Source organism: Myripristis murdjan, chromosome 20, assembly GCF_902150065.1.
Source record: "Myripristis murdjan chromosome 20, fMyrMur1.1, whole genome shotgun sequence".
Lineage (NCBI taxonomy): Eukaryota > Metazoa > Chordata > Actinopteri > Holocentriformes > Holocentridae > Myripristis > Myripristis murdjan.
In genome coordinates, this window is record NC_043999.1 from 18,390,496 (window position 1) to 18,416,677 (window position 26,182).

The 26,182-nt window shown below is 40.5% G+C and overlaps 1 protein-coding gene across 3 annotated transcripts in view; it reads right to left on the bottom strand.

The window, feature by feature from the left end:
- The window catches only part of ctnnd2a (catenin (cadherin-associated protein), delta 2a), a 341,708-nt gene that overhangs the window by 216,936 nt on the left and 98,590 nt on the right, over positions 1 to 26,182 (bottom strand). For all 3 annotated transcript variants that reach the window (XM_030079647.1, XM_030079644.1, XM_030079645.1), the window contains exon 3: positions 11,648 to 11,760. In XM_030079647.1, the coding sequence (XP_029935507.1) occupies positions 11,648 to 11,760 (113 nt within the window). The remainder of the gene's footprint in view (positions 1 to 11,647; positions 11,761 to 26,182) is intronic.

The following is a 26,182-nucleotide window of genomic DNA, read 5'->3' on the forward strand; positions in this document are numbered from 1 at the left end:
ATTTCAGAAAGTCTAGATGGAAAAGAGAAAAAGAAAAAGAAAAAAAATATGATTTGGATATGGATATGATTTTTGCAAATCATATCCAAACCACATTCTTTTACTCTGTACATTTATCCTGCTTCCACTCTGGAAAGCCACTTCACCAGCATTTGTCGTTACCAGAGCAACCCATGCAGAAACTGTAGATTAGTGATGTCCAAAGTGAGATCTGATCTGATCACTTGCAATAACAGCGCTGATGGCCTATCTTAAAGATCTGATTTGAGAAACAATTCTGATTTGCCTGCAGTCTCAACAAGGCCTAATAGACTTTGAATGTTGCTGTCTGTTTCTGTGCACGTGTATGGTGAATAATTAGAATATTAGTTACCTTTAATGTTATTCTGCAAATTTTCACTCTCCCTCTCTGTCTCGTATTTCCCTCTGCAGTTGTATACATGAATAAACCATAAACAGCAGTAAAAAGAAAAAAAAATCAAGGAGGCCTGAAGCAAGTATCTGTCCATTTATAAAATGGACATAATCCACATGGTTCAACCCATAAGCATCATAAATACATTACAGTGGGATACATAAATGATATGACCGAGGGGAATGTCTGGCCTATAAGAGTAGCAGAGAATGATTATCTCTTTCACAAACACAAATACACACACACACACACACACACACACACACACACATAGCCACACATAGCATAGATACTGTACTGTCGATAGGTGGACAGATACATAGACAGATAGTTCAGTTTACTTGCACTGTAATAAAACATGGAAGCAAGATCATAAAAAAGTGGTAAAACATGACAATAAAAAAAGGAAAAAAATAGAGGGTGGTGAGACAGATTTGGCGGAGAGAAGAAAAAAGGGGTGTAAGGAAGAGAGAAAATGAACAGGCGAGCGAAAATGAACAGGAAACGATGAGAGGGAATGACAGAGAGGGAGAGAATGGGAAAAAAATGAAAAGAAATAAATCAATGAACCTATTCTGTGGCTGCCACAGGGTAATGAAAGCTATTTATTAGCCCATTTTCTCTCTCTCCCTCTCCCTCTTTCTTCCTCTGTCCTTCAATAACTTCCCCTCTCTTTCGCTCTACTTGTCCTTCCTCCCGCCCCCAGCATTGATACTCCAATCTTCTCTCGCTAAACACTAACAATTCCATTTAACACAACAAAACACTCGTTCAGAGGTAACATTTGCTCCACTCCTTTATTTTATCAATTTTCCCTGTCATCTGCATACCAGCTGAGGGGTCATCTACCGCAGGTGGGAGTCATGTTGTTTGACATCAACTTCACCCGTTCAAATCCTTTATCAATTCCAATGGATATAACTTTTCTAGAACAACTAGATCTATGATTACTGTCATCTGACACCCAAACACACAAATTTGTTTAACTGGATGTCTATAAGCCAATCACAGAAACATACCTTCTTTTTCAGTAGCCACTGTCAGCCATAAGGAAAGGAGGAAATGTAAGCCACATTTTATCTGTTAATCGTACAGCTAAATTACATAGTCTGTGTTTAAACTGTGTTTAAAGTTGTGTTATATACTTCTACATGTAAAAACAATAATGAAAGATTTATTGCTTTTACTCAGGTTTTTTTTCAAAAACATCCATCGACAGAAAGGTAGGGGGGTCTGAATGTCTCCAGAGGAAACAGGGAAACAGGGACCTGATTAGGGAAATACTAGTTGGATTTATTCTGACTGTTCTGATTAGATTTTCTAATGATACAATCAGCTTATAATGCATCCTACTGATTAATTAACTCAGGAAGCTTTGAGCATAAGACTTTCTGGAGACACTTCAGAAATTTAGGGGTTTTTAACAATGATTTTGTTAAAATAATACAAAATGTATATGTAGTATATTTTAAAGCATCACTTTAATCATTGATATGAGTTAACCATTCACATGAAATAAATACACTCATGTTTTTTGTTGGAAAAGGGTCTCTTCAGACTATTTATTGTCATTTTACTGTTTGGTGGATTCTCACACTCAGATTATTTATCCATTGGAATGGACAGAAAAACACACACAAGTATCCAATTCAGTAAGTATTCAATTTGTGTACCATTTTTTTTTTTTATTGGTAATGATTTATGAGTGCATTCAGAGTAGAATTCCACCATTACAATATATGCATAGATAGATAGACAGAAAACAACTGCATCCTGTCACTGTGCACAAGGTTATTTGTTGTAAATATAACTAATGGCAAAAATATCCATTTTGATTCATCTACCACACCATAAATACATAAATTCTCCATATTACTAGCCATAAGGCATCAAGCAGGTACTACATTTTCTTGTCGCCGGTGCGATATGACAGCAGTTTTATTAAAATTTGTCAGTGAATCTATAGGCTTACATGGGATCTCATATATGGCCTTGATATCTTACTGCCCCCAGCCATGAGAAGCTTAGCAAGGCAACTTCACACAATTTCTACTCAGTTTGCAGCCAGCGCGTTAGTGTACCAATAATGTCTCTCGGAGCATTCTGAGAGACGTTATTGGGGTTTTTCTGTCCACACTGACTTGACTGTCAGAACCATTAATATAAGGCGAGTTTATTTGAAAGCCCAAACCATAACAGTGAGATTCCTGAGAGGTTTCTCTATTTTTGGCCTGTTTGGTAAAGTCTGGTCATTTGGTTTGAGTATTCTGCACATTCTGCAGGCAATGGACCAACATGCTATAATAATAACAAAGCTTACTCCAAACAAACTGCTGTGGCACTGTTTTCTGCAGCTGATATGTTCCCCATTCTGCAAAACAGACACTGTTTACAGTACTTTGTATAGTATGTGAGTTGGCAGATGTGATTGTGTATTATATTAAGAAGGTAGGAGGTTTACTGTTATCAGGTCTACAGCGCAAACCTTTACTAAAACTATGTGACTGCCAAATTTGAGGATTTCCTGCTACAAACAAACAAACAAACAAAGAAACAATAACTAAATACATAAATAAATAAATAAATAAATACAATGAATACAATGAATGAATGAATACTGATATCGGTATTAGCCTCAAAAATCCAGTATCACTCTGAGTGTCCAGCGTCCCTTATATATTTGTTAGGCTGACTTCATATCATATAGGACAGACAAAGGTGGGTGGATGTTTACAATGCCTATGTAAATATTTGCACTCAAGGGATGTGTTTGTGTGTGTGTCACTTGATCTTCTATGTGCCACGGTCCATTAAATGCACCTGTAGTGATCACAGTTTGTCAGAATTTTGCTTTTATCTTTATGGGAAATAAAGTCCTGTAACCTCCTGATCTCTCTGCGAGAATGGATTGAACTCTGCAGGGTGAACGATATCAAGAACTGCATCTCAGCTTTGAATGCATTGTGGAGTTGTTTTAGCACTGATGCTAAATCACTAACCATTATACTGAACTAATTTTAATGAGTGGCAATGAAAAGTAAAGTGAAACAAAAATGCTCAACTTTACTGCCTGTATATTGATGGTCCATTCTAGGGGCTATTTCCGTCTTATAGCCTTGTACAGTCCTGTTTTCATTTGAGAGCATGGTCAAATGTTTGCCAAGCTAAAACACTAGCTGTACATTTTGGACCTGTTGCATTAAGAATGAATGGGTAACTGAAGTGAAAGCATTGTTTTATTGGAGATTTGACCCAAGCTTAAATGGGATTTAAACCTAAAATTATGACAGTGTCTACACATACCAAACATTATACACAACATTTAGTCTGAACAGAGCTATAAATCAAATGGATCACAGAGGGGATGATGGGACTAACTAGTTTGTGCTCTGTATGGCAATGAGAAACAGAAATACAACACAAATACATATAATGTCTGAACACACTACATGCAAAAACAACCTTCACGTCAGAAACTTCACTTAGAGTATAAAGACAGCAATGTACAAATGAATATATGATTGACTCGACAAACACAATTTCGCTCTCTCTGGATTTAAAGACAATAATGTTCCAACAATTCAACTTCAAGCAGTGATTCCAAATGTATCAGTCCAATAACATTATGAATTCATGGGGGAAAAAGAACTCAAGTTCTTCTATTTTCATAAATATGTAAAACAATCCATCCGAGTTTGTAAATATGGAATCCCAACCCTGACATACTGATAGATGAATCAATATATCGAGAACTAAACGCAGAGAAATATCAACAAATACATGAAAATATGAATATATAAACTCTTGACTTAGCAGCAAAAATAAAACTGCCAGTAAACACAACTCAAAGATTTATTTTTCAGCAATAAATTCAGTTCATTATTTATTGCCATGCATGGATTTATCACTTCCCTCAGCATCAGGATAATTTTTTTCCTTCAGCATATGCTAACAAGGACTCATCAGTCGAACCTTAGCGGGCTATACTTGACTTGACGGTTTGGTCGATGTCACATTACCTGACCAGTCAGACCCATGTAACACCCCAGTATAATTACAAAAGTTGTCTCCTGATGACAACAGAAGAGTTAAATCAAAGGGGCATTTGACTTATGATGGTGAGTGAGGGTCTTGTTTCTCTCTCCACAATGCATTCATGACAATGTAAACACAAAACAGTTTGGGAAAAAGCTGATGTTCTGCATGTTCTGTAGCCTACCAGCCAGATTTCCCCCGACACTGCATTTCGTCATAGTTTGCTGCCTCGGTAATGCAGATGATTTAAAGCTGATACTGCAGGTAAGCTTTATGAAGAAGAGGCGTAAACATGGAGAAAGACCAATTAACCTCAGGAGATTATCTACATAATCAGAGTTTGGTGGGTTACTTAAAAAAAACAATTATATTAATTAAAGGATGCCAGTTACCTCATCAAAATTGCAATCAGCAACGTTATAAATCATATTATCTCATTTAGTTCAGTTACATTCAGATTACTTTGCGACATCTGAGGTGTACAGATATGAAATAGTAAAAAAAAATATTAAGAGCTGAAAGATTATTTAAGGTTTGCATACAATTTTTGTCTCTGAAGCCACGTTTAAAAAAGATGTAGGACACCTGTCACCTGTTTTAGGGCGTTTTCACACCTGAAAGTCCGAACCAAGGTCCGAACCAAACTCCGCAATTCTGTTACATTGTAACACAGTTGGTCCGGTTGGTTTGGTTTCACACTGCAAATAGAGTAACAGACTTTACAAGACAAACATACAGGGGAAATTTATTCTTCTCATTAGAGGACGCATCAACTCCCCATGCACTTCGGCGGCTCATTTTGCTTTGGTTACGCTGAGTTGTTGGGCTGGCCGGCATCTGACATCAGTATTACTTCCTGTTTACAGAAAATGAATGGAGCAAGCCAGAGCCGGCTTTGGGCATAGGCGGTATAGGCAGTTGCCGAGGGCGCCATCTGTTGGAGGGGCGCCGCTAGCGGCCGGAGGGGCACCGGCAGCGGTTGTTTACCGGAGGGATACCCGCAGGATTTTATCGGCGTCATAGGTAGAGTCGTCGGCGACATAGGTAAAGCCGGCATTGGAGCGAGCCATCTTTTTCCCGTTCTAATATTTTTGCTGGTATATTGCTACCAGCAGCACCAAGTTAATGAGCAATACATCAGAGTAACTGCTATTCGCAAGATGAGCCTCCTCATCATGCGAAAACTTTATCGAGAGGAGGAGAAAACAGCATACAGTCCTGCGAGTTATGGCAATGTGTATTCCGGAGAGAAGGTGAGTGTGGGAATATTTTTTAAAGAGATGAGCTGTCAGTAGTGATGTATTAACTTGTCTTTATAGTGCTATACATTTTACCGTGTGACACTTTTCATTCAGCATAATAACGGACACGAGTCGACTAACGTTGCGCCTTGCATATCACAGCAACGTTTAACGTTAGCAGCTAAAGTTAGCATGCCGTCAGAGATGCATAACCATGGTAACCAGCTGGTTAGCGTGACGTAACTTCCAAAAACTTCCTGTCATTGATACGAAAATCCGAACCATACAAACAGTTGTTTTCACACTGCAGAAGGTCCGAACCATGGTTCGTTTGGTCCGGACCGAGACCACCTCTTTTGGTCGGACCAAATTTTGGTCCTTTGGTTCGGACTGTGGTCCGCGGCAGCTTTCACACCTGTAATTTAGGTTCGGATCAAACTGAAAAGTCCGAAAGTCCGGACCAAACGAGACAGGTGTGAAAACGCCCTTAAGTAGCCTTCAGAATTTGCCACTTTCATGTACTTGTTAGTACCCCCACATTTTGTTGTACTAAGAATGTATAACGTTACAGGTATACTATTATGATGTAACCACTCTTTTTTGCCATCTGCACATCACTGGGTGCTTCCTTGCAGTATTTGTTTTAGTATCTACACTTGTTTTAATGATAAAAATAGATAAAACTGTATTCAATAGATGAAGACTAAACTCAGTGTTATTAATAGAACTATATTAACAGAACACTGAAAGGTTCAGATGCACAAGCAGTCAGGCAGATATGACAGCAGGACTATATATTTTCCACTGGCTGCCACTTACTGTCTAAAAGTAGGAAAATTGAGAAATTAGTGCCAGCGTGGTGTATGAAGTGGTTTTGTGTGTGTGTGCGTATGTGTGTATGTGTGTGTGCCTGTGTGCTCGATTCGTGTACAGCACTGTGTTGCATGCCAACAGTTCACAGTGTGAACAGATGTTAGTCAGCAACACCCTGGGTTCCCTCTACCACAGTCAGGCATTTTTAGGGTCCTCAGCTCTGCGGAGGAGTCCGCAGAGATGCCTGAATTGCTTTATCGAGCGGAACACAACTAAGGACACGCAGGCTCGCAGTGGCTGCCAAGAACACACACTGGCACACATACACAAACATAGCATGCATTCAAGCCTATATACAAACCCACACATGCAGACGATACAAAAACACACACTTGCAGTAGAAATACACAAACGCACACACCCACAAAGCAGCTGGGTACCAGGTAACATAAACTCTTGGCCCAGACAGGTATCTAACAAAGTAATGGACCTGTCGCTGGGCGAATGGTGTCTGTAATTTAAAGTCCACAGGAACACTTGTATGAGAGAATATGGTGGTCAAAAAGCTCATGACAGGAGAAAACACAGCTTTTTCTCTATTTCTGTGGATGCTGCTCAGTGAGGAGAAGAGACAAGGCTTGGAGACAGGAAAGGAGACGACAAAAGATGAGATGTCAAAAAGAGAGTGTATCATGAATATAAAAGAAACCCAGGCTTTGTCTGTCAACTGCCTGTTCTCCTACCAATCTACCTTTCTGTCTAAATACCTCGCTACCTTCTTACTGCTTGCCTGCATTCCTCCCCACATCTTTCGCCTGTGCTTCATTTCAACACCTATTCGCACAGAGCTAGTCACAGCACACTATATTTAGCTGCTGCCTGTCACTGAGACTCTGATGAAGGAGAGGGAAATGAGTGGTGATGTTGGAGAGCATGGGAAAGGTTAGCGCTGTCTCTTTGAATAGCACCAGACTCTTTCTGATCAATTCACGGTGATATCACAGACACTAATATCTATACTTAGGCCAGGAATAAAACACAGACCTTGCTGGAATCAGCATGAAGGATGCTGTCAATCAAAGTGGAAGAAACTGAACAAACAATTAAATAAATAAAGCTGGCAGCCTCAGAGGTGAACTGTCATGTGTGTGTATGCATGCACACATCCAGAGGAAGAAGAAGACAAACGCACATCACACATTTTAGTTGACAAGCATTGACAAATTTGAATGCCACACGGGAGTGGATGCACACTCAGTGGCATACAGTGAGCTGTCAGCAGACGAAGGCTTACCTAAGCCAGTCCTTTATATCTGATGTGATAATCATAAGATGACGCAACCGTGAGACAGCAAGCCCAACAGCAGACTGGCACTGGCTACTGCAGACTAATGCCAACACATGCGCACACACACATATGCAGGCAGGCACATATTCACACAGAAACATTTACACAAGCATTTGCACACACATATACGCAAACTACAAAATACCATGATGAAGTGCTGCAATGAAAAGCAATTTTATAGATGTTTTTTGTCTGTTTTGTTTTACAGATTGTTAATTTTCATTCCCATTAAGAATTAGGCTACTTGAGTTTTCACTGCTGAAGGGCACTGCGTCACAAAAACAAACCTGCAACTGTCTAACTCCATGGTAACTCATCTTCAACCTACATCTTAAAACAGAACTCCCTCTTTACAGTTTAATCTACATTTCCACTAAAAAATAAATGAACTATATTGCAATATTTGTCAAAATAATTGGAATTTACCATATCATTCAGTCACAGTATCAGCATAACCAAAGCAATAGGACACACATTTTTGGTTCAAGAAGGAAAGAAAAAACCTCTTTTGAGGAGGAAAAAAAAAACATGTATGAGTCTAAGTCAAGTGGCATCAGACAGAGAGTCTTGGCTCTCTGCTTTCTTAGCTGCAGGGGAGAGAGTTCCTCTCATTCGCAAGTATTGATTGAACTGTCCAAGATCATGGGAATAATATATGTGAATTCCATTTGGAGTGTATTTTTCCCTTAACTGCCTGACACTGGGCTAACAAGCCAAACAAATCAGAGAGTCAAGTCAGGAGTAACTAACAAGAGGAGAACGGTTTGACAGACAAGCTGAAACCGTCTGCCAAACATGGGAAAAATCAATGAGTAAAATAAATATCTGAAAACCTGGCTCTAATTGATAATGCTGCTGTAAAGGTCTTTACTAACTATTTAGGTAGGCTGTAATTTATTCAGAGCCAAAAATCCTTAAACCAATTACAAATTCATCTTGAAGTATGTTAATTAACTTAACAAACACACTGTGATAAATTGGAGTTTGAAACTAGGCATACACACCAAATATGAATGCAGTTACACCAAAGGCCATCTGGGTATGTCTGGGGTACAGCTAAATCTACTAATGTGACAAGTCTCTCTATATAACTGGTAGCATTACGAAGCTATTAATTCTCACCATCTTACAGTCTCAGCAGCAGAGACTGTTAATTATCTAAAAGGCAGTGCAGCTGAAATCACAATAGGCTATAAAACATACAAAACAGACATTTGAATTTTGGTTGACTGACAGTCTAATAATATGTCGTCTGGATTAACAAGTGGGAGTCGAGTGTGTACAGAGAGGAATGTGATGAAGAGAGACACTAAAGTCGTACGTACTGTCTTTGCTTAAACACCCTTCTGTTTTGACTGGGAGCCAACTGGAGTGTCAAAGATTGGCTCCAATATGTTTGTTTCTGCAGTAGTAAGAGTACGTTAGATGAGAGCTAGTGTGCCGAGTTATTTCTGACTGAGTGAGCTCTTGCTACAAATGCAAGAAGCATTTTTTTTTTTTATTATTTCAATATGTTTTAAAGCTATTAATTACTTGGTTATTCTTGTAATGTTTGAAAATAGATTAGCAAAGAGTAATGGTGGGAATCTGCATGTGAATTAATTATTCATGATGTGAAAATACACATTCGATTTGCATGTGTTGTGTCCCAGCAACAGGGTGAAAAATACTGGGGATGTCTGTATATTAATGTGGTAGAAAGCCCAGCTCACCAAGGCCATTGTATAAGTAAATTCAATAGGTTTAATTTGAAACTGAATCTGATTGTCAGGTATTTCAAAAACATCATTATCGGAGCATATGGGGAGGGGAGGGGGGCATTCACAAAAACTCAGAAGGGAAACCTCTAAAGTCTCACCAACAAAATCTCATCTGAGGCAGAGTTAGAGTAAACAGAGCAAGTTTGGAAAGTTTAAAAGCACCTTTTTCCCGGTGCTTTCTCTCCATCTCTGTTTCCTCAGCCCCCTTAGGGTTGTGTACTTATGTAATAAGCTGCCTGAGGGAGCCAGAGAGATTCTGAATATATATCAACTCGACTCTTTGACATGACAGCTAAAGTTCATGCAAACACACACACACACACACACACACACACATAGACACACACCCAAATGTAGACACACCCACACTCCGAGTAAACTGCAAATGCTAAAAAGAGTAAATAAATAATTTATACATCTCCTAACTTTGCCCCAAACTTTACTTTTCTCAGGATTTTTATTTACAGAGAGACATACACGGAATGAGGGAAAGTCTGTATAAAAGAGAACGTGAGGGGACAGAGAGATTTAGTGAGAGAGAGAAAGAGAGTGAGAGAGAGAGAGCGAGGGAGAGAGGGAGTGAGGGAGAGCCACACACTGAGCTTTAGGCAAGAGCTGTTAGCATAAGATTCAAAATTAGCATGCTAGTCAGATATCTCCTCTACTCCATCCATCCCTCTCTCCTTCATCCTCACTCGCTCTTCCTGTTAAGAGCCCTCATTCCCTCATCTGAAAACAATTTTGGCAGTGGAAAGGTCAGACTTCTAATTGGGAAACATAATGAAGTAGTTTTGGAGCGGTCTAGGGCCGTGGCTAATATGTTAATTAATGCTGTAATTTGAGGAATGGGGTTAGAGGAAGTGTAATACCATGGCTTGACCCTGCAGTTTCTGTACCCGTGAAGCAATGTTTCTAAGAGGGCGTGTGAGTGTGTGTGTGTGTGTGTGTGTGTGTGTGTGTGTGTGTGTGTCCAAGTGTTGTCACACCTTCACCGACATTGCCAAGGGTTGTGTCCGTGTGTGTATGTGTGTGTTTGTGTCAGAGAGAGAGAGAGAATTTGCCCATAAGTTCAGTGTTGTCATACCCTCTGTAATGCCGCCAGTGTGTGTGTGTGTGTGTGTGTGTGTGTGTGTGTGTGATGTTTCCCTGCAACCTCAGTGTTGTCCTAATCCATCCAGCTGATAAATGTACCCCACAGCAGGAGGAACATTGTTGTTTTCCAGTAACAACACTCTAAGGATCTGAGAATAAAACTGCTCCACCCTGTGTGTGTGTGTGTGTGTGTGTGTGTGTGTGTGTGTGTGTGTGTGTGTGTTTGTGTAATGAAGGGATTTAATGGTGCAGTCGGCGTTAGTGTCATGACGGACTAAGATACTGCTCCATCATGCACTAAGATCAACCGTGTGCACTAATACACACACACACACACACACACGCACACTCACAAACACCCTCCCACACACCCGTAATACATATACACACCCACGGATGCACAAAATCCCACAAATACACACACACACTCACTGAAGTATGTTACCTAATGCTAGTCATATTACATCCCCTCCCACATACACACACAAAATTCTGTGTTACCTGATACTGACAGTTTTAGAATACACACACGTAAGTGCGCGCGCACACACACACACACACACACACACACACACACACACACACACACACACACACACACACACACAGTTATGTCCCGCCCACACAACTACCATACACACACACAGTGGGGACACAGTGTGTGTTACCTGATATTGCCCTCCCCCAGCTCAGGCCCAGTGCACAAACACACACACACACACACACACACACACACAGCAACTGCAACTGCAATGTCTTATCTTATTATGAGTACACACAGAGGACATGCACATTCACAGCAGAGGTTACAGCAGCAAGAAAATTTCTTACCTGGTCACGAGGTCACCCGCCCTCCAACACCAACACAATACACCCCCACCCACTGACACACACACATACACACACACACACACAGTGGAGACAAGGTACATGTATATGTTACCTGATGCTGCTCATGCTGCCTGCCTCTGATCCCAGCTTGCATCTCTCCAGCTGAGTGGCCACAATCTGACGCTCCGCCTCGAGCTCCCTGGTCAGACGCTCAAACTGAAGCTCCTGCAGAGAGAGAGAGAGAGAGAGAGAGAGAGAGAGAGAGAGAGAGAGAGAGAGAGAGAGAGAGAGAGAGAGAGAGAGAGAGAGAGAGAGAGAGAGAGAGAGAGAGAGAGAGAGAGAGAGAGAGAGAGAGAGAGAGAGAGAGAGAGAGAGAGAGAGAGACTTCATTATATTTCATTAAGATTTTATTCAGCCCTGCTGAAGTGTCACTGAATAAAATACTGAATCTCTACCAGCTCCAGAGTGACTGTTGTGTTAAAGGTGACCCTGACCCCTGACTTTCTCCCTGTTTAAGGGACAGGTTAACATGTAATTAATTTATAATTAATCTCTCTTTGAATGGGAGGACTAGGGCAACTTTTATTACTGGGGACCCTAGGCCCAGGTGTTCCAAATTTCCCATCCAATATCCCAACTCCACCTACTTGGCACCTGCAACACAAAACACAAAGACAAGCCAGCCAACCCAGCAGCCATAGGGAGGCAGGGTCCTCGCAGAAGGTGAGAAAAGATAATTTTCCCCTGGGGATCAATAAAGTATCACATCATTATGATTTCTAAGATGGAGCAAGGGTCATCAATTCTACCTCTTGAGGGCAGGCATTTGACCACAACGTCACCAAATAGGAAACAACTACAGATACCACTTTCACACCAAGCAAGCCAATTTTACACACTTTTATTCCAGGTCAGTATAAATGGGATACCCTTAAGCAAAAGACCCAACCCCCAGCTGGACCTGCTGAGCGGCTGGCAGTAGCAGACTGGTTGCACAGGGCAGCACACCCAGGTATGTTTGTGTAGAGCTGTATGAATGTGAGGCAAAGCATTGCTGAAAAACAGCGTGTGTGCTCAGAAAACACTCCCAGGATAAATTAAGATTATCCAACATAGAATATCAATGTATTTCCTACTTTCAATAATTACTAATAATTATTCAATTTAAAATCACTCTTCTCAAAAGCATGTTATTTTTTCCCCTTCCCAGAAGCATATTTACAAACTGTTTCTCTCAAATGAAACTGCCAAAAATATTAAGTGGGTGATTCTCCCACCTTGCAATATTGAGGGGAATCTAATATAGAGGCACGGGGAGACAGAGAGCTGTTAAAACTATAAATCCCTTTAATTACATGGGTTCAACACCTTGGCTGTCATGAAAAAGTCAAAGGTATGAGTAATGGTATCAGAATTGCATTCGGATATGAGTAATAAGTTGCTCTGGGACTGCAGCCTACTTGGCACAGCGGAAGTAGAGTGCTGCCAGCCGCAGGTTATAGAAACGGCTTACGCCTGGAAGACAACTACCTGACAGTTTAAATGACGTGGCATAATGAACATGAATGTGATTGACGGGTGGGAAAAAAAGGTTTGAAACAGAGTGATTGGATGGCTGTTTTGAAAATACATGAGCTTAAAGGCCGTTAATCCCATCTGCTGTGCGGCGGGAGAGGGCTGTCATAGGAGGAGTTGAAGCTCTCATCCTGAAACTAGGTTACAAACTGCAAATCTGTCTAAGGAAGATATTTTCAGTATTCCTTTGTGGAAAATGTGTCTCATGTCTGGACGGTCTTATATTCCCCGTTTTGTGCTGTATTGTTGTATACATTTGGATCAAGAGTTTGGATCAAAAATCAGATATTTCCCATATGGAAAGTCATATCTTTCTTTAGAAAAGATTGACAGCCAAAACATTTAAATGAGGCTGGTACTCTTTATAGTACATCTGTGAATTTAAGTCCTTTGTTGACAAAATGATCATATGTTTACTGTTTAGATTCTCTAGACTCTGACTATATTGAATTATAAATTAAATATAAAGGTTTTTTTAACCCCTTAAATAGATCAATAGTGTTTTGGAGTGAATCTATTTGCTTTAAGTTTATAATACTACACTATAAAAAGAAGACAGAAAGAAAGTCAATGAGAGAAACTAGAGATTAATCTTTATACCCAGCTCAGGTCTGGCACTTAGTAAAAGCTGCATTTATTTCATTTAATTCATTTGTTCCTGTGTGATTATTTTCAAAGTGCACCACATTGCAGTATTATGGTAAAGGAAGAAGCCTCAAAGGCACACTAGATAGCTAGATACACATACTGGCCGAGCTCATAAAGCGCTGGCACACTTGTTTAATCAGGCAAGTTGACTAAGAACACATTTTTATTTGCATCAACAGTCTGGGGAGTTACAGCGAGAGCGAGGGTTACAAACATACAAACACTTGTTGCTGGGAGCTGTGCAATCAGTGTGAGCATCTTCACCAGGGCGACTGGGAGTTACATGCCTTGCTCAAGGGCATCTCGCTGGTAGACACTGCGGGAGGGCAGAGTGTGTATCAGTTGAGTGTGTGATGTCATGCATTTTATGTGTCTTTAAAAGAAGAGAAAAACTGATATATTGAAAAAAGTGTAGGCTACATGTGGAGCTGTGTGTGTGTGTGTGTGCGTGCGTGCGTGCGTGCGTGCGTGCGTGCGTGCGTGCGTGTTTAAAACGAAAAGGAGAAAGACAGGGATAGAGAGAGGGTATGCTGGTTTGATTGGTTTTCTGAAAGCCATTTGAAGCTTTGAATGAGTTGATCCCCAGTCCCTATCTCAAATCTCCAACCCCAATCCCCTCTCTGACCCCCGACTGCAGAGCCCACCTGACTCATGTTTCTCTCTCACACCCCCCTTTCTTTCACACACACACAACCACTTACAAAGCAAAACCACCTACACATATGCAGTACATATGCACACACCCCGCTCCCACTCCATTTTCCACTCAGACACACATTTACTTACACACAAAAGCACAAAGGGCCTCCCACACATCCATATACACACACCTTGCTCTTGCACTCTCCCTCTCTTCCACTCTATCAGATTCTCATACATTCACTTAAATGCCAAAACCTGGGCCCCCACACATACATATGTAGTAGTAGTAGTAGTATTCGTTCATTGATCCCACGGTGGGAGACTCCATCATCAGTGAAGCACAACAAGCGGTGTAATATGTAGAACAAAGCATTGTCAGCGCACTGCTCATGTACAGTCGTCTGGTTTTACACACAAATGAACAGTAAAAAAAAAATACACTGGTAATGTGCAGTACAACAGTTTGAATTAGGCCTGATATTTTGAACCTGGCACGACTGTGGCTGGGAATTTTTTTTGTCCAAGCCCAGTCTGAACCCGCTAACCAGAACAAAATGTTGAAATCGACCCAACCTCAGCCTGAAATTTTTTTTCTCCAAATCCAACATGAACCTGACCACCACCTGCATCAATAAAACATGCAATTTGTAATGTAGACCTTTAGTCAATGTAGCTCTCACTTTCAGACTGAAATGGATAGATGGAAGAAAAATCTAACTTTAACATTAGATTACATCAGTTAAGTTTATCCAAAAAGTCAACCCAAAACTATGTATAAATGCTGCTACAATGAATTCTTTCATCAGTTCGTGTGTTAAAACAACACAGGCTGTATTCGAATACATGTAACCGGATGTTTGATATAGTCTATGTTGTACATAACTTACATTAATGCCCCTTACTAACTGCAGTTGTGAGGGTCGTCCAGTGGTGCACACCACATATTGTTATCAGTTCCAGCTCAGGCCATGAGCAGCATTTCATTCCCCCTCTTCTGTCTCTCTCTCTCTCTACTGTCACTGTCCAATAAAGCAAAAATGATCCAAAAAAAATCATCTAAAAAAGTTACAGTAAGTAGGAAAAACATAAAATCTAAATCCTGAGGCTAGAATTCTGATGCAAGCTGGCCCGTACACTTGAAATTCCTGTCCTGTCCGATTCTGATCCACCAAGACCAGCTGGGTATTGATGGGTTTGGGCAGCCATCTAAAGCTGTAGTGTACACATTCTTCTTCTTCTTCTTCTTCTTCTTCTTCTTCCTTACTTCACTTCTTGCTCTGTCTCCCATCAACAGCTCCTTCCTACCTCCATTCCAGTTTTCCATGCATAACCTGGGAAAAGGTAAACCCAATAGCTGTGAACAACAAAGTAGCGGGTTCAGCCACCCTGTGATTTGAAAAGTGAGGTGATGCTGGAAATTCGAGAGAGGACTATTAAAACCTCGGGACCCGCAATTCTAAATTACAGCTTTGTTTTACAGCTAGGTGCTGCGCTTCAAAGTCTTGCGCTCTTTCCCACTGCAGAGTGCTTTGTCACCTTGTTTTCCACACAGCTGAAACTGCTTTAAATCCTCAAGTGGTAAAAATGCAAATCCCTGCACCTAAGGTAGCGTTATGCTAATTGATGATACATGACGCCTCAACAGTGCGATACCTTAGATGCCTTCTGAGGTAATATGGTAATGCCTCGGATGTCTAAATGCCAAAACAGATGGGAAACCTGTTAGGACAGTTCTGTCACGTGCTGAGCTGTGCTGTTTTATGCATAACCCTCTGTCACAGGTTTTATTCATTCAAATCCCTTCACCTGAGGAGGTGGTATGCTGATTGATGATAAATGATGCCTTCCCGGCATTGCCACTGGCAAAACCTTTTCTAAAGCACGCTCTTAAATTGGCCAATGAATGGTATTTCCACCTTGTGTGTGAGTTTAACTGACTCGTCCAATTACATGCTGCTCTGCATTGATTAGCAGCAACTGTAATAGAATAAAGAGTACGTGTGAAGAAAACATAGTCTGAGAAAAGAGATGGCATTGTGGTCTTCTTCAGTTTATAAGCTCTGTGCTGCAGTCTTTTGATCTAAGATTGTATATTCTCAAGAGAGCCTTTCCAGACATAAAAAACAAACTTTGATTGATGGGATGTGAAAAATCTACACCTCTCCCACTGTACTGTGTACACCTCTGTGTGAACAGCCGTTAATTCAGATGGGAACAGCTGTTAGAACACATTACCACATCAGTCCTTAGCATTGCAAAGTTGGCATTTTCATGTTTATTTGACTGAAGGAGGAACCAAACATCAGGAGTGCTCTGTGCTGTTTTTAAGAAGCAATTTACATTTTTTTTTAGCACTGAAAAAAACGGCCAACTCAATAACCTCTCACCTGGTGAAAGCTCCTCTCACCACAGTTTGAAAATCATTGCAAAGACCCATTATTGTTAAATTTTACAGATAGTCTTTACCCCCGGTAGTAAGTATTTTATAAAGGGGAGTAAACTAAACTTCACGCACAGAGGACAGCTGGATGCAAAATATATTTTTTTTTTCTTTTGGGAAAGTCCTCATAACATTATGACTACCCTGGGTGTTTTTTGCAACACAAGGAGTCCCTGTTGTAATGTTTTGGTGTAAATGCAGCCAGCCTGAAAGAGAAGCATGGGTAAGTCATTGAGTCTGACGTGTCGAGACAAACTATGGTAAGAAGAGAGGTGTGCATTCAGTAAAATGGAAACATGGGGAATATTAAAACACGCCAAGTAAAACAGAGAGGCACTGTGAACTTAAAACCCTCTGAGACAGTCATGCAGCTGTTAAAAACCTTAATACTCAAATAACAGTGCACTTACTTGAGTAATTTTGGATATCTTTGATAGTTACTTTGTAAAACCTATTCCCTCTGAAGAAAATTAAATAATACACAAGTACTGATACCGGATCAGACAGAATTTTCATATTAATTCATATGATAGAGCTGGAAATTAGTCTGATTTCATGTGGTGCTATCTGTGTGTGTCAAAATGCATAAGATGTAGGATTCCACCATACGGTGCGTGTGTGTGTGTGTGTGTGTGTGTGTGTGTATGTGTGTGTATGTGTATGTGCATGTGTGTGTGTGTATGTCACCACCTCCTTCTCCCAGGTCTGAGTAGAGGAGAAAGGACCAGCCGCACTGAGCCACAAAGGTCGCTATGGCAACTGTTCAAATCCACCCAACCCCCGGCATTATTCACCAGGTCCCAACTCCTCCCATACACAGTCCCTGCCCTGTGGGACCTATCATGTACCTGCATGCACCTGGGCTGCTCCCACAGAGATGTGTGTGTGTGTGTGCGTGTGCGTGTGTGTGTGTGTGTGTGTGTGTGTGTGTGTGTGTGTGTGTGTGTGCTTGGATTGTGACTTACTTATTAATATTTTTCCAGGATTCTCATACAATTAACTCAATCCATGCTCTGTAATTTCTGCATGCTTTCTTCTGGTTACTGAAGGGTTAACAGCTAGCGTCACAGGACACTTTTTTTTTTTTTACATGCCTGCATCTTTTTTGCAGTGATGGTGTGTGGTTATGGTGGGCACATAGAAGCTGAACTATGCTGCTCACATTTTGGAAGCTGCACCTTTACAGCACTCCCCTGGGTGCTCCAAGTATCGGTTGTCGAAAAATACATGATCAGCTAGCTAACCCTGCTGAAGTGTCCTTGAGCAAGACTCTAAAACTCTCCAAGCTGAAATGATGCTAGTCTATTGCTGACCCTGGCCTTTCATCTGTAATGTGAAGGCATGGAGGCTGAAAAGAAGATGCAAACCTCTTCCCAGCTTCCCACAAAATGAAATCATCTAAACCAAACGTTAGGGGGAAAAAACACTGAAAATTCTTCTAAAGTCAGAATTCACGGTGGTTGTATGTTTTCATTATATCATCGAGTGGCCTCCTGGCTTGTCTATAAGTAGCAGGTAACTGTCACCTTGAAAACAAGGAATAACACACCTTTGCTTTGGTTCAAACCAGAATACTTGTTACAGTACTTTGTAGCAGAGTTTGGCTGGGTTGGCTTGATTTTGCATGCAAATAATTCAAGTCAGCCCTACAGATTGGCCAGACTAATCACCAATATTGGAGGCCTGAGGAAAGGAAATGCTTTTATTTATTTATTTACTTACACATTTAATTCATTCTATCACTTGGTAAGGACATATATAGATGTGTGTGTGTGTGTGTGTGTGTGTGTGTGTGTGTGTGTAATCTAGTATTGTCCTGTTGACTTTGTATTATGTGTTCTGATATAATAGTTATGGTCGCATTATCACAATGTAAAATTTTGTGGACCCCAGGAGGAATAGCTGCTGCAATGTCACTGCAGCGGGGGTCCTCATAAATAAAACTAAACTTTCTTCCGGAATAGTTATGCATTAACAGAGGCACCATAATGTATCTTATAGTTGGATCTGTTCTTGGTTGGTTCATGTTCACGTTCACAAGATAAACAAATCAGTTCGTCTGTAATACTAAAAGAAGCGCACCAAGGGGGTAAATGCACCTAGGCTCGTTTCAACCAGAGTTTACAAGGCAGCTGTGAAAATGCCCCAAGAAAAGCAAGACAAAAGGCTTGCCAGGATTCAGCTGCATATAATGCACATAGTTATTTTCATTGTTTTCTTGTTTTTTTTTTTTTGTTTGTTTTTTTTGAAGTTTTTTATGGAATATATAGTATGAGTTTCACCTTTCCCGGCTGTGAGGAGGATCTGTTCTCATTAGACTGGGTTTCTACAAGAGTTGTCCAAACGACAATAAAACATGGGCTGCATTTAAAAGCCAATAAATACGGAGCTAACATAAAAGAACAGAATGCAGGATAAGGTAGCTACAAAATGTTGCCCATGTATCACAGCTTTAAAGCAGATAAATAGCAGCCTTGGCTCCATTTCGTTTCAGTGCTGTTACTATAAGATCTAAGGGTGGTATAGTCCTTACTCCGCTTAAGCTAAATTGTCCCACTTGCCGCTATGAAGGCAGCACTCTGTGTGGCGTGTGTGTGCCGAGAGATAAGGTCCAATCAGTATAAAGTGGCCTATGGGCAGCTATTAACACTGCTGTTTTTGGATGGGAGACAAAAGGCTATCAAACTGAGCTATGACCTTCCAGTTGAGAAGTAACTGTCTCTCCCTCTCTCCCTCTATGTATCTCTCTCCTTCCCCTTCCTCAGTCAGTGAAGAGAAATGCAAAAGGTGAGCTGAAATAAGAAGAGCAAAGGAGTGAGAACGGGGTGTATGAATGGGGGATGGTAAAAAGGTCACTCCTCTGCTACCTCACTCCCATGCATACTAAACATCCCCCACATTGAGGCAATCACCTTCCCGCTCCACCTTTCATGAGCTCTGATTCACACAGTTGTGGTTGAAACTTAGGCCATGGCCACACTAAGCCGGATTTGAGTTTTCACACCTTCTCTTTGTCTATTCCTTTGCTAGTTCAGCTTCATTAGTTTATCCCTAAACCCTGATTTAAAAAAAAAAAAAAAAAAACTCGGTAATGCTCTTGGTAAATACTTTACAGTTTAGTACTTCTGCCAAATAAATTCAAAATTCAAGTGACCATTAGGTAAAGGAATGCTTTTTCATTTTGTTAACTGTGGGCGAAAAGAAATAATATGTTCACAAGAAAGTGGAATTCAGTTTATCATTTATAAAATTTCAATAAAATGGCATTTATGTTGTCAACTCAAGAAAATGACACTCTCTACCATGGTGTGCGCCATAAAGGAAAATTCAGAGTTGTTTCTTCACGAGTCAGTACAAGCAGCAGCATCTTGAATCAGTGGCAGTAAACAAAGCTAGATTTAGCCTCTCATGGTAAATGCTAACTAAAACTTCTGTTTTCAAAAAAAGACATTGGCATTGGCAAATAACTGACTGTTGGATTATTCAAGGTGAGCAAGAGAAGAAGTTGGCCTACAGTAACTATGTATGTAATGACTTTATACCACTGGTTAATTGCAAATGAATAAATACAGGCCTTTATATACCACACCGACGAGAATTTTTCACTTCAGAGACAGCAGCTGCTGTCATCATTGTTTCCCCATCCTCAGGGTCAAACCAAGCCAAAGTTTTCAGATCTATAAACCTTGGAGACTGACTGAAAAGTTCCGGTTACGTGGGTGGAAAACACAGACTTAGTGTGGACGTAAAGCCAAAATGGAGGGAAAAATAGATGGATTTTCAAATTTACCCAGCTTAGTGTGGACATGACAGTAGGTAAGATTCAGAGAAGGAGAAGATGGGCGCCGAGGGGAGAAAGTGAGGGAGAGAGACAAGGCAAACTAAGACATCTCAGTTGATGAAAGTCACATGAGACAATGGCTGACAGAGAGCTATTTGATCCACTCCCAGTTTGTGTGTGTGTGCATGTGTGTGTAAAAAGAGTGGGGGTGAGAGAGGGGGCAGAGAAAACAGATTATTAAACTGGCCTGGTCATGTTAGTGACTGTTTTCTCGACAATGCCTGTATTGTGTGTCTGAACCTGAACTCTGGGGTTTATTAATACCTGAGAGAGTGTGTGTGTGTATGCACACACACTTGAGTACTTGTCTGCCTACATGTATGTGTTCATGCCTGCATGTATGTGCACTAGTCCTGAAACGTTTAGTCAAGGGCCAAACATTTGCTGATTCCATCTTAAGCAAAATCACTTAGATTTGGTTACTTTTCTCCTTTCAGGTCATTATTAAACTAATACTTCAGGGATTTTTTTGGCTAAGAAAGCAATTTGAAGACATCATTTTGGGCTCTACCTGATTCCAATAAGATTTAGCCATTATTCTTGGCATTTTATAGACTGCATGAGTCATCTTTTCATGCCTTTACTATATTTACCTATTCCTAATCAGGGTTGTGAGATGGCCAGAGCCGTTCCCAGCAAACACACAAGGCAAAGAAATAAATGATTCATCAATTAATCAAAAAAGAAATAAATAAAGTAATCAATGCATTTATCAACAGTGAAAACAACTGTTAGCTATAGCCTTAATGTGCCTGTGTGCATACTAGTGCATAGATGCATTTCTTAATCTGCAAATGGGTGTTTTTTTGGGGTGCTGATAAGTGTATATATGTGTGCCTGGGTGCACTGATAGCGTATGACTGCGTGTGTAGGTGTGTGTGCAGGTGCTACAGCCATCTGGCAAATAGCAGCAGTTAAGCGGTCATACTAGAAAATATCACACCTTCCAACTCACTCTGGGTGCATTTAGCATCAGCTTTGCTCATTAAAAACCATCTTCTTCCATAACCCATGACTCACAAATGTACACCAATCCATACTCTGGCCTTTGCTGTGTCGGACAGCTCCTAAGAGAAATCTTGGTTTACATGAGCATTAAGACCTGTGAGGGTGTTTTTAATGTGATTATGGGTACAACAATTGCACCAGAGCACCTATAATCAAAGTAAAAGACCACCCTCAAGGGTACTGTGGCTCTCTTACAACATGCAATGAAAACAATCATTAAAGTAGAATCCATACATGAGAATAGCACACAGGTGAAAACAAGAAATAATAACTAGCTCCCTGGTTCCAATAAAAGCTGGCACAGCAACCCATAAAGAACCTCCAGCAAAGCTTCACGAGAATTATCAGCATGGTTGTAACATGCTTGGAAATGAAAAAATATTAATCCATCAGATTGCCCTAGTTCAAACATCCAACTGTATAAAATGAAAGGATGAACACCACGAGTATGAAACACTACAGCTAGGTAGATAAACTGAACAAAGCACCATGGCATTGTCTTGTTTAGCCTCAGTGGAGGAACATCAAACAGAATCATAAACAGTTTAAAGGTGTATTCTGTGGAATATATTCACACATGTGGTCTGTGACCTCTGTTCAAAGTAAACAGACAGGAAAAAGTGTGAGTAAACAAGCGAAAGGATTTATGAGTGCTGTGTGTGATTTTAGTTGGTGCAAGATTAAATCGAACAGGACAGATGGGCTGCTGCATTTACACATGCAGAAGTTTTTTCAAAGATATTATAAAAATTTAGATGCTATGCAACTGTCACCACATCCTATAGAGCCTCTAAGCTGCTCTCTGTTGGCATTTTTCATTTTTCCTCTCTCCGCCGCTTTTGATAGATAAGAGATCAGGAATTTGAAGGCCAAATACCACTCTGAAAGCATGACATAAATGAACTTGCAAAAGCAACTGCTTCAATTATAATTGCCTCCTACCCATTCCTCATTTATACTGTAATAAGGAAAGGCTTCACATAGTATTCTTAATGAGGGGCGATGCACTCCAGAAGGTTCATGAGACCTCACTTTAGCTCAAGTAAAATGATGACCATGATGTGCCATATTTATGAAAAAAAATCCATTCTTACATGCATTAACAGCACATTCTGGAAATTTTCACATTCCAGTCTAGATTGGGAACGTGAACAAGTGCATCACAAAGTGAAAATACACAGGCAAGACTCTGGATGAAGTGTTGGATCCAGCCACATTACCAAGTAAGGTTTTATGGACATGAGCGCAATTCCTGCTGTTCAATTGGCAGCAATACAAGGGAAGTGAAGCACTTTTCAATGTCAAAGCTGAAATGCCCTCTCACCAGTCAGTCACTTCACTTAAAAAGTAATTTCACCGTCAATAGAAGGACTTCAGGGTTTTGTCTCTTAATGAAGTCGTGGTTCTCTGGCTTCTCGTTTTGGGAAGAGGGAGTTGTTGATGTTTACAAATGCTGACTGTGCTATGATCATAGGGGAAAAAACCCTGTCAATTCTGTTTAGGGTCGATTTAAATGGCTCAAAAGGACTGTTCTTGAGCATAACCTTGAAGAAGTTTGATTACAGGCGATTACAGCTGTCTTTGGCTTGACAGACATCTGACTACAAACATTTTTATATGGACATTTCTCTCTTATATGCCATTTTCCAACCCAAATAATTATTTTGCTCACGAACTGCTACCACTGCAGCACACATTAAATACGTAGTTGGCTATTTGTGATCAGCTTTGCCAAATAAATTTACCATTAGCATCATTCTAGCTTGCTGGGGACTCATAACAAACAGCTGATTAGCAAGCTTCCTTGTCCATTTCTTTGGTAGATCTTTGTCTTTGTTTAAAAGATGACAACAACAGCATTAAGAAGAAGAGCAACAGGAGTCATGGTTGACGTAGCCATTAGCATTTTTTTTTTTTTTTTTTAATTACACCAATCATGTTCAGATTATACAAAATGTGCAATTTTTGTCTCTTTCACTGAACAAACATATGTCTAAATCTTCTAAATTATTTTGAATAAATAGGAAAGCCCCATTAATTTCTCCCATGGATATTCAAGGTTTTTTTTTGTTTTGTTTTGTTTTGTTTTGTTTTTTGCCCACTTGCCCAGAAACGATCAACACCAGAATCAAAATATCTTTGGTCCAGGCACCATGGACTTCAGGACAGCAGCCTTGAAGACAGCTTTATCACACTGTCACATCCCTGAGGAGTGAATAAGGATGATAACAAGCTTTTCACAGGGCTGGCAGTTTGTCACCAGATGAATAAAATAAATGTAAAACTAGAAAATCCACTAGTGATGACCAGAAGCAGCAGAGGTGTCTGTTGAGATTCTGGATCCTAATGCCTCTAAGAAAAAAAAAATCTTCAGTAAAAAAAAAAAAAAAAAAACAGTGTTGAGACGTATGGCTGCCAACAGCTGGGCCATAACGGTTTTATATGCATTATAAATATTCAATACACAAACACAGCAACACACTGACAGATCTCTCCCTCGTTAAATTATTTAAGGGCTCAGTGGGCGAAATGAAATCATCTCTCCTTCTCTGTCTCCCTCTCTCTCACTTTCACTCTCTCCCCCACTCTGTCACTCTGTCGTGCTCACTCCTCCTCGATTCTGTGTATCTTTCTCGTATCCTCTGTGTGTGTGTGTGTGTCTGTGTGTGTGTGCGCGCGCGAGTGAGCGTGTGTGCTGCAGTGAGGAAGCCCTGAGCAGTCTTCTTTCAAACTTGACATCAACAGGTCGGATTTTAAACAATGTGACGCGGATGTCAGCCTGCTTAACAAGCACACACTCTCTCTCTCTCTCTCTCTCTCTCTCTCACTCACACACTCACACACACACACACACACACACATTTCTTTCTGCCCTAATTATTGTATGGCAGGATATTAGCATAGCTTTGGTCTGTCAAAGTTACATAACAACAGAACAAAAAAAAGGAATGAAATAACACACCAGAAATGCAGTTGGAGATGGAGAGCTAAGTAGAGTTGGTGCTAAAGAGGAAAACCGAAAAAACAATAAAAGATAGTAGTCCACTGGGCTTTGAGTGTGTTGTTACATAATTCTTTGCTGTTAAATAAAAGCATGCAAATTTGTGTGAGTGACAGGTTTGGTGTGTTTGTGCGTGTGTGTGTGTGTGTGTGTTTGTGAGTTTGTGTTACTCTGTCTGACATCGCTGTCACACTGTTTGTTTGGTCCAACCCGTTGGTGTCAGGTTTAATATAACACCGCTCAGGACTCCCTCTTCACAGCATTCACACACACACACACACACACACACACACACACACGCACGCACACACACACACACACACACACACACGCGCACACACACACACACACACTGTAGGCAAGAGTAACTATACCCAGTGAGGACAAAGTAACAGACACACCGAATAATGCAAATATCAAACAAGTATCTATAAAGGATTAGGACAAGCCTATATGGCTCCAGAACAGCCTCAGTCTTCCTTATAACATTGTGATAAAAGTCCTGAACTGTAGTAGAGGTGTGTTGGACCTTTCCTCAAAAAAGTCCTTCACCTTTCTTATTCTTTATTTCCTCAACCTTTCCTTCATCCTTTTGAGGGATGCTGACAATAGAAATCCACTTTTGACTCCCCAGGACTGCCATGTTTAGATGCAGTAGCTGGGTAGGCCATGAAAGGTATTTGATTGTGAGAATCCAAAATGAATTTTGTTATCAGTGTGTATAAAAGTATTACTGTTGGTGAAGCACATCCTTTTATTATCTCCATACATGGACTTGGCCTTGGATATTGTTGAGTGGCAGCCCTGTATGAATTCAAATTAGAGTCCAAAGTATTTTATGTGCATTGAAAAAACTAGAAAAACTAACCAAACCAAAACTTTTCAAAACTAACCAAACCAATCTTTTCTGGAAAAAAGTCAATAAGTCTAGGCCTTCTCTCCCTGCAGGTATACAGCAAATATTCACAAATGTTTTTTGAGTTGGACTTTGGAAATGACACGTGTCATAAATTTGCATTAAAAATGCATATATGATTAAACAAAACTAAAATAAATGTGTGAAAAAATTTAAACATTACAATTTTCCACACTGCGCCCAAGTTGAATTTTTTTTTACTTGGGCGCAGTGCCCTGTGACGACACCTCGGCGTGTCCAATAGGACCAACTCTCCTTAGCAGAGTGTTAAGGCCGGAATATACTTGCTGCATGACCTAATGTATGCATGCACAGTGTGCTTCATGAGTGCACACACTTGCTGCAGTACAACTTGCCCAAAAAGCATGATACTGGAGGTCTCCACTAGGGGCAGACAGCAGCAATATGACCCGGAAATCACGGAAAAGCCGGTATTTCGCGGATATCGCATGCCGGTATTGTAAACAAACATGGATGTGCTGCTCCCTGCTCAGACTGAAACAGACCTGGAAGCGGTCGTCCTGGAACTGGAGCTCCTGAATGAGATTAAACTCCCAAACTGCTGCCTTACCATGA